At 42.0% G+C, this 12,296-nt stretch overlaps 1 protein-coding gene across 1 annotated transcript; it reads left to right on the top strand.

Annotated features, from left to right (window-relative positions):
* The first annotated feature begins 344 nt into the window (after positions 1-344).
* On the top strand, positions 345-11,135 carry LOC137003404 (alpha-2-macroglobulin-like). The gene is made up of 34 exons (XM_067363555.1): positions 345-468; positions 895-1,078; positions 1,142-1,298; positions 1,654-1,706; positions 1,796-1,816; positions 1,895-2,060; positions 2,130-2,214; positions 2,282-2,390; positions 2,470-2,590; positions 2,670-2,779; positions 2,851-3,015; positions 3,096-3,323; positions 3,394-3,606; positions 3,682-3,831; positions 5,946-6,116; positions 6,203-6,281; positions 6,400-6,598; positions 6,671-6,896; positions 7,743-7,866; positions 7,939-8,060; positions 8,154-8,205; positions 8,301-8,384; positions 8,473-8,649; positions 8,910-8,985; positions 9,065-9,221; positions 9,304-9,378; positions 9,452-9,614; positions 9,686-9,870; positions 9,941-10,162; positions 10,309-10,430; positions 10,546-10,627; positions 10,717-10,800; positions 10,877-10,982; positions 11,065-11,135. Exons 1-34 carry the CDS (start codon positions 389-391, stop codon positions 11,115-11,117), a joined length of 4,401 nt encoding a protein of 1,466 aa, XP_067219656.1. The 5' UTR covers positions 345-388; the 3' UTR covers positions 11,118-11,135.
* Positions 11,136-12,296: the final 1,161 nt, after the last annotated feature.

Genomic DNA, 12,296 nt, shown 5'->3' with positions numbered 1-12,296 from the left:
CTAGACCATTTACTTTTACTTACTATTTACTTTTCCTATTTCATTCTACCTCCTTCTTCCATCCAATCAACTTCCTGCTCACTTCCTGATTCAACATCACTTCCTACCATCATCACTCCAGTCACAGTTCAGTGTTGCCCTTCTGCCTCCATGCATGAGAGCTGGCAACCAACTCTGATTAATCACCAGGGCTCCGCCCTAACGACTGCTTGATTGCCTGTGAGTGCGAAATCAACCTGTTCTGATTTATTAAGAGCATTTAAATAACACTGGCAGATGATTCAAAGTTAAGCTGTAAAGCATTTGAACAGTGTGTTTTTTTTAAAAGTACTGTTGGGTTTTTGAAAGAAACCCTTGATTTCTGTCTAGTCTTGGATGATTACTCTTCATGGCTGTGAGAGAGATTTGTGTTTGGAAAGGGCTCATTTTAGCCCTTTTCCTCTTTGCTGTTGAAGGACAGAAAAGGCCGTAAGTACCATGAGTTTTGAAGTGAACAGAAGGGGTCTAATGTCCATGCTGCTTTAGTCTTAAAGATGGCAAAATGACTCCAGTTTAGTTGCATGTTAATGTGCGTTAGTCATTACTTTAGCCATCTAGTGCTCAAGTGATTAAATATAAATAAGATCCAACAGTTCAACTTTTCTTGTGCTTATTTTGACCATGGCAGCCCAGTGTTGCCAAACCTGTGGTATCCATGTGCATGTTTTTTTTTCTGCATGCTTGTCCCATCCAGATAAGCAAACCCAACTACTTACAACTTCACCTGCCCACTCCAACCCACCCCCTGATGGAGAATCATTTTGGGCTAGTTTTGATCTGCAACCCTGTTAATCCAACATCTACATGTTCTGGCTTGATTCCTTTTTGGTCTCAACCTAAATTTTGTTTACACAGGTCATTCATGGTGACATTCCCTGCAGTGATTGAGTCTGGATCTGATGCCAAATTGTGTGCAACTCTTCTGAATCCACAAGAGCATCTCACCATGACGGTTTCTCTGCTTGATGACAAAAATGGAATGACTGAACTTGTGAACGTGTGCTCTATGATGCCATTTCACCGCTGCTTTGATTTCAAGGTCTGTCATTAGATGCATGTGGCTTTTTCATCTGGCTCGTTTGTTTACTGAATTTCTCTGCAGGCTCCTCGAGTAAATGGAGAATCAGTGCAGAATCTGAAGGTAGAAGTTCAAGGGAAGGTCTTCAGAGCGACCGAAGAGAGGAAAGTCCTGTTCAAGTCTTACCTACCTTTGACCTTCATCCAAACCGACAAACCCATCTACAATCCAGGACAAACAGGTGAGCTGTGAATGAATCTTTGGATGAATCTTAAGCCATGCACACACTTAATGATTGTAAGGCCAATTATGAATGTAAATTGACGCTTATGAGTTATGACTGATCACACTCAAATGCTTCCATTCAGAGCCAGTAGTGTTCAGTCTGCGATTACATTCGGTGTTCAAATTCCATGTGCAAGTATGTAAATCTGCTTCAGTTGCAGGAAACGATTGCCGTGTTAAGCGCAGTCTTAGAATGTTTTAGCTACAGTAGTTGTTAAATGTGCCCAGAATTGGGTGTAGAAAGTCAATTGCGCTACGAGTTATCATTTTCAAGTGCATTATGCAACAAACGTATGTTGGTGTTTTTGCAGTGAATTTCAGAGTTGTCACCATGGATGACCAATTTGTTCCTCTTGATCAGATGGTAAGGTCTAGCCATGAGCAAACCATTAATTTTTATATTGCTACATCAATGTTTGTGCTCTTCAATTCTTAATATTTCCCTTCTTTCAGTACAATCTGGTTGTGGTTGAGGTGAGTGTTCTGAAGTCTTTTTAATAGAGCTTTTTGTACTTGATTGATTGTTGTTCTCTGAGCTGTTGTTTTTAATAGGACAATAATAATAACCGGATTGGTCAGTGGACCAATGTTTCCTCAACGGGGTGGATATTGCAGCTTTCGCACCAGTTGAACTCGGAGGCTCAGATAGGGATGTACTTACTAAAGGCTTTTATTGGTGACCGAGAGATCTCCCAGGTTTTTGAGGTGAAGAAATATGGTAAGTTGATCACTCTGTGCAACAGTACAACATATCAGAGGTCTTAATCTGAAGGATTTTCTGGTTTAGTTTTACCCAAGTTTGACGTGACCGTAAACTCATCAGAGACATACAGTGTTGCAGATGTGGGACTAAAAGTTGAGGCTTGTGCCAAGTAAGTGAGGCTTTTATTTTCTTGTCTTGTTTGTAGTCTATTCTTGATCTTGTGCTTTATCTCCCAGATACACATATGGCCAACCTGTACCTGGTCAAGCATTGGTGGATGTGTGCCGTGATCCACTTCAATATGTTCCAGACGTGACCCGTCTGTGCCTGAGTAAATCTGCACCGGTGTGTAACTCCTGCCTTACAGTGGAGGGTTTTTCTTCTGCTTGTGCTTGACTTAAACGTGACCCTGTTCTCCTACCAGATGAATGCCACTGGATGTGCCTCCTTTACCATCAAAACTTCAGTGTTTTTCAACACCAAATTTGAAAATAGTCTTCAAGATTTGTTTGTTGTGACTGTGAATGTCACTGAGGAGGGAACAGGTGAGCTATTGTCTAAACTGAACCAACAGTATGTGTATGGAGGATGCTGACTTGGTGCTTTTTTTTTTTTTCTCCTCAGATGTAGTAATGTCAAAATCTGCAACCGTGTCCATTACATTTGAAGTCGGCAAGGTCACATTTGTGGACCTCCCTGATTATATTGAACCTGGGTCAAAGATTAATGGAAAGGCAAGTGAAATGTATCCCTTGTCATAGCCTTCTCATTGGTTCCGTTTCCTAACCGAGATCTTTCCCAACAGATAACCGTGTCTCGTTTTGATGGGACTCCATTTGTGAAAAAAGCTGTGTATCTCCTTAATGGTAATGACGACAAACCGCTGCTAAATCTGACCACAAACCAGAAGGGACTGGCCACATTCTCTCTCAACACTGCTAATCTTCCTAAAGCAGATCTGAATCTGGTGGTATGATTCGCTCATATTTGTGAAATGTAGACTTCTTTCAGTCACTCTTGCAAAAACCCATTGCATTCATTGCTCCCCAGGCTAGTGCGACTCCAGGGATTGTTTATAGTTACAAATCGCCATACTTCACTACAGATACGAGGGTTGTGCGGCTTCTCCAACCTGATTCTCCCAACAACCCATCACTTAGTGAACTGACTATAGTGACGCTTGAGCAGCCACTCAAATGTGGTGCTACCTTTCCAGTGACCGTGAAATATTCTTTTGTTGGGGAGTCTGGTGACTACAGTGCTGATGTCGTCTATATGGTGAGTGAATGTGTGGGTTTTTTTTTTTTTTTTGTTGTTTGGTCCATCTTCAACTTTCCTCTTCTGTCAGGTCTTGTCCAGAGGCGTGATCGTCCTCCATGGATTTAAGACCGTCAAAGTGAAGGCTTCTAATAAAGTCGCAAGTGGCTCAGTGTCGTTCCAGCTGTCTGTTGGTGTTGATATGGCTCCAGCAGTGCAGATTCTGGTCTACTGTGTTCTGCCCAGTGAGAATGTAGTTGTTGGTAGTGCATCTTTTGACACTGAAGCATGTTTCCAAAACAAGGTATGTACACTAGCTATTTTTGGCTTCAAGTGGGGAATGGTGACGTGTCCTACAGCGTGTTACTCCTTGTTCCAGGTGTCTCTGCAGTTCTCTCCGGCTACAGCTGTTCCTGCTGAGGGAAATGTTTTGACTGTCTCTGCTCAAGCAGGATCTCTTTGTGGCCTCAGCGCTGTAGATCAAAGTGTCTGGATACTGGAGCCAGGAAGACGTCTGAGTCCTAAAATGGTATCAATTTGCAGTTGATTTAAAGTCCTCCTGTAGTAACAAAGTTGGACTTTGAATCATTAAAATCCCTTTGACTTTTTGGGGTGGGGGTGTTGGGAGAAAAACCAATGAAGCACAGACCTACAACAACCTCATTATACACAATGAATATTAATATATGAGCATGGAGAGAAACTCCCATGCACAAGGGAGAAATGTGAAAGAATATTTAATAGAGCTAATAATGGGCTACTTTGATTTACATTTACGAGCACTGCAGTCTCAAAATCAGTCTTGTCTATTAGAATAATTATATTGTTGCGTTCAGGGAGGCTACACCACTGTATTGGTGTCCAGTTTGTACATATAATTCATTTGAAGAAGACTTGATGAAATATGTGCATAACTATACAGTGCTGGTTAATGTTTGGTGCAGGAGAATGTGAAATAGCTCAAAGAATAAAGTATCTGTGTTTAAAGTTATGTGCCTATGGCTAGTGTGCACGTGGCTAGTGTTAAACTCATCACCGAGCATATGTGCACCCAGCCTGTATATCATAAAAACATTTGTATTTTTCATGTGTTCGTATTCAAACCCCAGTTCTGACCGCATCGCGAGCAAAATACAAACACGTGCTGCTGTGCTGAAGGAAACCCAGCCTATACGGCTCGCGTGTTTAAACGAGCAGGAAGAGGCGAATGAACAGCACTTTTGTGACCCTTTGAATTCTCCACTGTAATGCGATCTCACGTGAACATTTTCCATTTGTGCTGGTAGATTAGAGTAAAACAATCCACATGCGCACAAACCTCTGCTCTGGTCGCATCGCAGAAAAACGCATTTTGTAGCACTGAGGAAACGGTCTGTTGTCAGACATATGTTCGAGGCGAGAGAAGTGATACTTCCTCATGCATAATGCTGCAATTATAATTGTATGCATACTACAGTGCAGTGATTGGCTTGAATAAGCTTTAGGTCATGAATGTATATGTCGAGAATCTACGTCAGCATGTTCGAAAGTACACAATGGCGTCAGATTTTGTGATGTTGCTCCGACTCATAGTTTTTGCATTTCAGAGCAATTCCTGTCTTCCTGTTAAAGCTATTTCACTTATGAATGACATTTTAATGAGTACCTTTTTTAGTGTTTTCAATGATGTAAACATATGTATAGGCTGCACATAAAGTGTTTTGGGGTTTCATGACCCTTTAAAATGGCTTGAATGTACACCTTTGCCTCATTTAATATACACTGATCTATGACTATGCTAAATATCCCTGCCTCCACTCACTCGCACAAGCTCAGACAAGATCCGCTCAGTCAAGTTACTGGGGTAAACTCTGGACATTGTAAAAACTGATGGCATCATGCAATGCATAATGGTAACTTATGATTAGCCTTTTGACTTATCAAATGGCTAATTTGATTGTGGTTGTGGTTTTGTTTTTAAACCATATTCTCATTCAGGAGTTGGACAGCTGCTTTCTAACAATTGGTACCCTTTGAACAACTCTGAACGACACTGGAGAGGCATAGTTCGACATTTGTAATATGCATCATACACCTGCCATATGAAAAATCATGGAGATTTAGCAATATCAATGGAGAAATATAGCAGGATAACATTAAGACTCCTTGGTTAAAAGGTAGTTTGACATCTGAAACCTGAGTAATTTCAGACCGTCTAGTTTGCTGCAGTTAAGGATGTTAAAACCCCAGATAGACATGAACAAGTTCCTAACTTTTCACCACGGGGTCTTTAAATTCTTACTGGACTTGACTGACCTTCAGGTTCAGCTTTAGGATGAAGAATCCTGATTGATCAGTTGGACAAACTTGTGTTGTGATTGTGATTTATACTTAAACTTCCTACTTGAACCTCTTAACTCTTCCATCCAGATAGTGGAATTCTTTTTACTGTTTCGATTATGCAATTATTTATTTATTTTTGTTCATGTAAAAGCACTTTGAATTGCCATGGAATGAAATGTGCCTTGCAGCAGCTCTAGTGTACATTTTTACATGTAACATTTTAAACTTTGTGACTGTAATATACCAACAATTAATGCTATGTAATGCATTTTAAAGATTCCAGAAACATTACTATCTTGTCCCATTTCCCCTTGGTCCCAGGTGTTTGACTTGCTCCCAGTGCGATCACTATCGGGTTACCCATACAGTGTTGAGGATGAGCAGGAGTGTACTTTTCGACCCCGTCGAGCTGCTCGTGCAAATTCTAACTTCATTCTTCCTCCAAATCGTGGCCCTTTTGTTCCTACAAATAAAGCTTACACAACCTTCAAGGTACAAAGCCATTTGACCATGTAGTCACTGAGGAATATGCAGTCACTGATTTGAACTTGGGCTTGTTTTGATTGTTACCGTGACAGAGCCTGGGAATGAAGGTCGCAACAAATCTCGCTGTACGAGCCCCTCCGTGCTGGCGGCATCGGCCCGGCTTGCCAATGGGTTGGTTTATGAAGTTTCATTCAGTAAATGTGTTGCCTTTTGAACTTGCGTTTTGGGAGGTATTCCAATTTGTTTGCATCTACTAGCATAAGATTAACACCACACAATTGGTATGTAGTGTATGCAGAAAGTAAGAACTTGTATTTCAGTGAACTAACTGTAGCTCTTTTAGCCTTGGAAAGGCTTGAAGCCCCTGACGTGGTGGTGGCTGCTGCTCCTGCTCCTCCAGAAGCCAGAAGTGGAGACATGCGCTCTGTTAAAGTAACTGTCAGATCTTACTTTCCAGAAACCTGGATCTGGCAGCTTGTCCAAGTGGGGTTAGTGAAGAATCTCTTGTTGAATCTGGTTTCGTTCTTCTGTTCCCCTAATTTCTCTCTCCTGTACTTTAGAGCTACTGGATCCACACAAGTTCCCCTCACGGTTCCTGACACGATCACCACATGGGAGACAGAGGCGTTCTGTCTGTCCTCTAAAGGTCTCGGTCTGGCTCCTCCTGCTCAGCTGACGGTCTTCCAGCCCTTCTTCCTAGAGCTCTCCCTGCCATACTCAATCATCCGTGGGGAGACCTTTGAGCTGAAGGCCACGGTCTTCAGTTACCTGTCATCATGCATCATGGTCAGTCATGGTTTATTTTCCTCTTATTAGGGGTGCGACTATGAATTTTTGGCCAATACCAAATTCATGGCGTTCTAATCATCCCCATTAAATGATTGGCTTCATCACTGTCTCCTCCAATAAGCTGTGTGGTGGGTGATCGGGGGCAATATGGCCATCACCGCATCCTGCTGGATGTTGTGCATTTGGTTAAGGAGATTTCCCCAGTCCATATGTAACACACTTTGAGTACCCAGAAAAGCGCTATAGAAATGTAACAAATTATTCAACTACAATGCTATGCATACGACAGTCCCAATCATGGCTTTTAATGTGTTGCTGTTTGGGCATGAGTGCTGAAGAGCTGAATGAGTACCAGGAGTCTGAAGAGCTTTTCTAGTGGCTTTTACTCTGACCAGAACAGTCAAATTTACTTAATCTCATGACCGGTTTAATGTCAAGTTTGTAAAATACACTTGTATCACTTTGTATTAAGTCAATGTGCTCATGTTCTGGATGCACTCCCCACAAAGACATGCTAAAACGCATTGGCAAATAAACCCAGAGAAGTCAGTTTTGGTACAAAGTTTTCTCATGCATGACTGTCCCAATCATGGTTATTTAGTTTGTCTCAAATGTATTCTAACTGAGATTAATCGCATACGCGCACTAAACAATATTACATCTTAGAATGGCACAATATTGAATACACAAGTGAACTTGATTGTGCTAGTCATGATGGTGTATCTCTGGATTTATATTGGATCAATAAATCTATATTCCACTTATTGGCACTATGCATCCCTACTTAATGGCTCTGTATAGAGAAGGTAATGTGTCTTTTGCTCAATGTATTTTCATTGGCAGGTTAAAGTAACTCCAGCTTCATCCACGGCCTTCACTCTCGGAGCATCTAAGGGGCCATATTCATCTTGTCTCTGTGCTAATGGGAGAAAGACCTTTAAATGGATTCTCACAGCTTCTGTCCTTGGTCAGTTTTGGACTGTCTCTCGTTTTAAAGTGCAAGTGTTACGTCTTGGTTGCTAACTGTTCGTCACTGCAGGACCTGTCAATGTGACAGTCAATGCTTCAGCTGAACCATCCCGTACTCTATGTGGAACTGAGACTGTGACTGTGCCGAAAAGAGGACGTGTTGATGTAGTCACTCGAAGTCTACTCGTCCTGGTGAGTGTTAACCAGCCACCTTGAGTTTGATCATGGAGATTATGTGGTTCCTGATGTGGTGTTACTGCGCTTCTTTTTTTTTTTTTTTTTTAGGCTGAAGGAGTTGAGAGGACAAGTGCCCAGAGTTGGTTATTGTGCCCAAAGGGTTTGTTTGCAATCAATGTTTCCCAAACACATTCTTCTTGTACAGCCAAACATTAACCTAATGCTCAATGCTGATCTGTTCTATTTGGCCGGCAGGAAATGTTCTTTCTGAAGATGTGACTCTGACGTTTCCAACAAATGTGGTTCAGGGATCAGCCAGATGCTCAGTTTCAGTCCTTGGTAAAGCATTTTCATGGAGAATACTGACATGTTACGTTTTCCAGAATAACTTGCTTCTGATGTGGGTTTTATGTTTGACCTCTTATAGGGGACATAATGGGTCGTGCACTGAAGAATCTGGATAAGTTACTACAGATGCCGTATGGCTGTGGAGAACAGAATATGATTGTTCTTGCTCCCAATATCTACATCTTGCTGTACCTGGAAGTCACGGGTCAACTCACCGCAGCCATCCGAGAGACTGCCATTGGCTACCTTCGAAGCGGTATGGATGACCAAATCCTCTTTAAATAAAAAAAAGACTAAATTCCAAGGCGGTTTAGTCCTGGGGCCTGTTTGATAAAACAAGTATACCAAATAACCCAGGCTGATTTCCGTAAATCTGATTGTCAGTTGATTTGGTTCAAAATGAGGAAAATCTGAGCCTAGCTTATTTGGCAAACTTGTTTTATGAAATGGGGCCCCTGCTCTTGCCTCATACAATCCCTTCCTGACCAATTTACATGTGGCTTTTGACCTGAACAGGATACCAAAGACAACTGAACTACAGGCACAACGATGGCTCATTCAGCACATTTGGTTATGATGAATCAAATACATGGTGAGTTTGACTGTTCTTTTGTGTAATCTGTCATGACACCAGCAGTTTGTAATTGTCAGTTTATCTACTCCATGGCCAGGTTGACTGCCTTTGTCGTGAGGACTTTTGGTCTAGCCAGGCAATTTATCTTCATCGATCCACATGTCCTGCAGAGTGCAAAGGATTGGTTGATCAGCAAGCAGGGTTCAGATGGTTGTTTCATTCAGCAGGGAACTCTGCACCACTACGACATGAAGGTGCATTACTTGTCGTATATGCCCCCAACAAATGGGCATGGTGCGGAGTTCCTGTAAATCATTATATTTTATATTTTTTAAGGGTGGCGTTGGGGACAGTGTGACCATGACCGCCTATGTTGTTGTATCACTGCTTGAACTAGGCATCCCTGTCACGGTAAGAGCATCAGCAACTTGTGGATAACCTTCCTGTTCAGGCTATCATAATTTGTTTTTGTTCGTTCTTTTAGGATCCTGTCATCACCAATGCTCTGTCATGCTTGAGGCCTGTCGTTGGTAACCTGGGAAATACTTACGCCACTGCTCTGCTGGCCTACTCCTTTAGTCTTGCTGGAGAGACCAGCACTCGATCACAGCTTCTAACTGCCTTGAACAACAATGCCATTTCTGAAGGTGAAATTTCACTTGCCTCCTGATGTTGCTTCATCAGGCTTTGTCATCAACTTTCTCTCCTGTCTTTTTAGGCACTAGGCTCCATTGGTCTCAGACTTCATCTGGTGATACTCTGGCGGTGGAGATCAGCTCTTATGTGCTTTTAGCGGTTCTCACTGAACAGCCTCTCTCAACAGCAACTCTTGGCTATGCTAACCGCATTGTCAACTGGCTCGTGATCCAGCAGAATCCCTACGGAGGCTTCTCCTCCACCCAGGTACCTCCAATGGCCAAACATGAGGTCAATCATTTATGAGTGGAGTTTTTGATCTGGTGCTTGTTTTTAGGACACTGTGGTGGCTCTTCATGCCCTGTCTGTGTATGCTGCTAAAGTGTTCAGCTTGGACGGCTCCAGCACTGTTACTGTACAGTCCTCTGTGGCAGGAGGAGAGTCTTATAGCTTCACCGTGAATCGGGACAACAGGCTGCTGTTTCAGGAGATGCTGCTGAAGAACGTTCCTGGCAAATATAGTGTTAAAGTGTCAGGATCTTCCTGTGTGTCTGTGCAGGTCTGTATCTTCATCCCCCTCAATTTCTGTGTTCGGGCTGATTACAGAGCTCTGAGCCCTCTCCCCGGATTGCACGCCAAATGTTTACCAATTTACCTGACTTGTAAGTGAACTCGTGAATTATCATTTGCTCTGAACTACTGTAGGTTGCATGTTTCTACAACATCCCAACACCCGTTAAAGTCCCCAAAACGCTGAGTGTCGAAGCAAAGGTGAAGGCAGACTGCCAACCACTGGGAGTCAATCTCATTTTGAGCTTCACTGTGATGTAAGAATAGTTTTGGCTTTGTCCTGAAACCAGCTCCTGTTTGACTCCTACAAAAGGAACAGGAGCAAGAACAGCTTGACTAAACCCCTTTATTCCTTTGATCCCCCTCATTCAGGTACAATGGTGCAAAAGCAAGCACTAACATGGTTATTGTAGACATTAAGCTCCTGTCTGGCTTTACGGCAGATACGTCACTGGTTCGTATGTTGAAGCCAATCAGACTTTCTGAATCTTAAAGCATCTTGGGATGTAACTTATGTAAACGATGGTCTTTTTTTCCCCTCAGCTGGGGTCTTCACCCCAAACATTTGCCCCACTAGTGGAGCGGGTTGATGCTGGAGATGATGGTGTTCTAGTGTATCTGAAAGAGGTGAGACTGTATATTGGGGTATTCAGGAGCTGCCATCTTGAGTGCTGTCTATGTACTAATCTTTTCCATCTCTTAGGTTCCCAAAGGCGTCCCCATGACTTACTCTTTGACGCTGAATCAGGTTCTTGCAGTGAATGATCTCAAGCCAGCGGTCATCAAGGTTTATGACTACTATCAGACAAGTATGCTTGTGCCTTTTAATAAGGTTTTGCTCTTGCTAAGTTCACTGAATATGATCCAGCACATTTCCTGTCCCTCTTTTAGGTGATGCATTTGAGACAACCTACATCTTCTCCTGTCCAATATGCCTGCATTGAATAAAATCCATTTTATAAGTCTTTGTTTTTTTGTTTTTTCAATTGCAAAGTTCTTCAGTTCTAATGACCTGAAGGCACTCAAGCAAGACTAAAAGGGTTTCACTTAGGCAGTGGCTGCCTTTTAACTGGTTGAGCTTTCACTTACTGACGTTAAACCCAAATGAACTAAATACTCCTGCAGCTGTAGTGGATTTCTCAAAGGTGCTTTTTCAAACATTTTGCAGAGTAATGGCCTAATCTGTGTAAATAAGGTTATAATTCATAGTTTGGATGGAAAATGGGTTGAAACTAGGATGCACTTTGCAGGTGACATTCACTCAAATTTACAAAGCTTACTTGGTTATAGACCAATATCTAAATATAGCTAATTTAGCAATACCAAACCAAGAGGAAATGTACAAATACTGGATTGTTTAGTGTGGTCACTCAATGTTCAATTTACCTTCTCATACTTAATTTCTCAGTGTAGATAACTGCATCTTCTAAAATGACAACAGCCTAAAGCTACTGCTGTTCATTTAAGAATAGTCACCTGCTTTTTGGTAACTTTAAGGATTAAGTTATTCAAGCATCAGATGGCTGTTAATGCAGTGATGGGGGCATTACATTTCTAAAATACTCCAACCAATAGGCTTGGTGTTAGACCATTGTTCTAAATCAGTGTTGTAGTGGAGTTGATGTGACTAACTGCCTACATTGTTGAACTGCTAGCTGTCCCCATCAGACATTCAAGTCTGTGACAAGCACAAACTTTTTTTTTTATTGGTGTAATAATGAAGCGGTCCTACATCTGTTTTGTGCTTGGAAAACTGCTACATGCCAAAATGTATAGGCCTGAATGCGTGTTTGCAGTCAGTGGGATATTTCCACCGGTCTCTCTGCGAGCACGACGGTTACTGTACGAACTTTAGTGCTACTGATGTCCTCGTCATCCTCAAACAGCGAGACACTGACTGACGGTGCGTTGGCACGAAGTGAACGGGGATGAGCGAGCTTTTTCAGTTCACACACGTGTCCTTTGCAGAAGTTTCTCATCAAACCTGATGCACATAAATTCTCCTTCCCCTTCATATCGTCACAATTTAAAATGTACGCTTAACTTTTGCAGTTTAAACTTTGCATCTCACATACTGTATTTCAATGGGGCATCTTTTTTTTTTTTTTTAATTAACCAAACTT

Source organism: Chanodichthys erythropterus, chromosome 3, assembly GCF_024489055.1.
Source record: "Chanodichthys erythropterus isolate Z2021 chromosome 3, ASM2448905v1, whole genome shotgun sequence".
Lineage (NCBI taxonomy): Eukaryota > Metazoa > Chordata > Actinopteri > Cypriniformes > Xenocyprididae > Chanodichthys > Chanodichthys erythropterus.
This window is presented reverse-complemented; position numbering and strand designations above follow the sequence as displayed.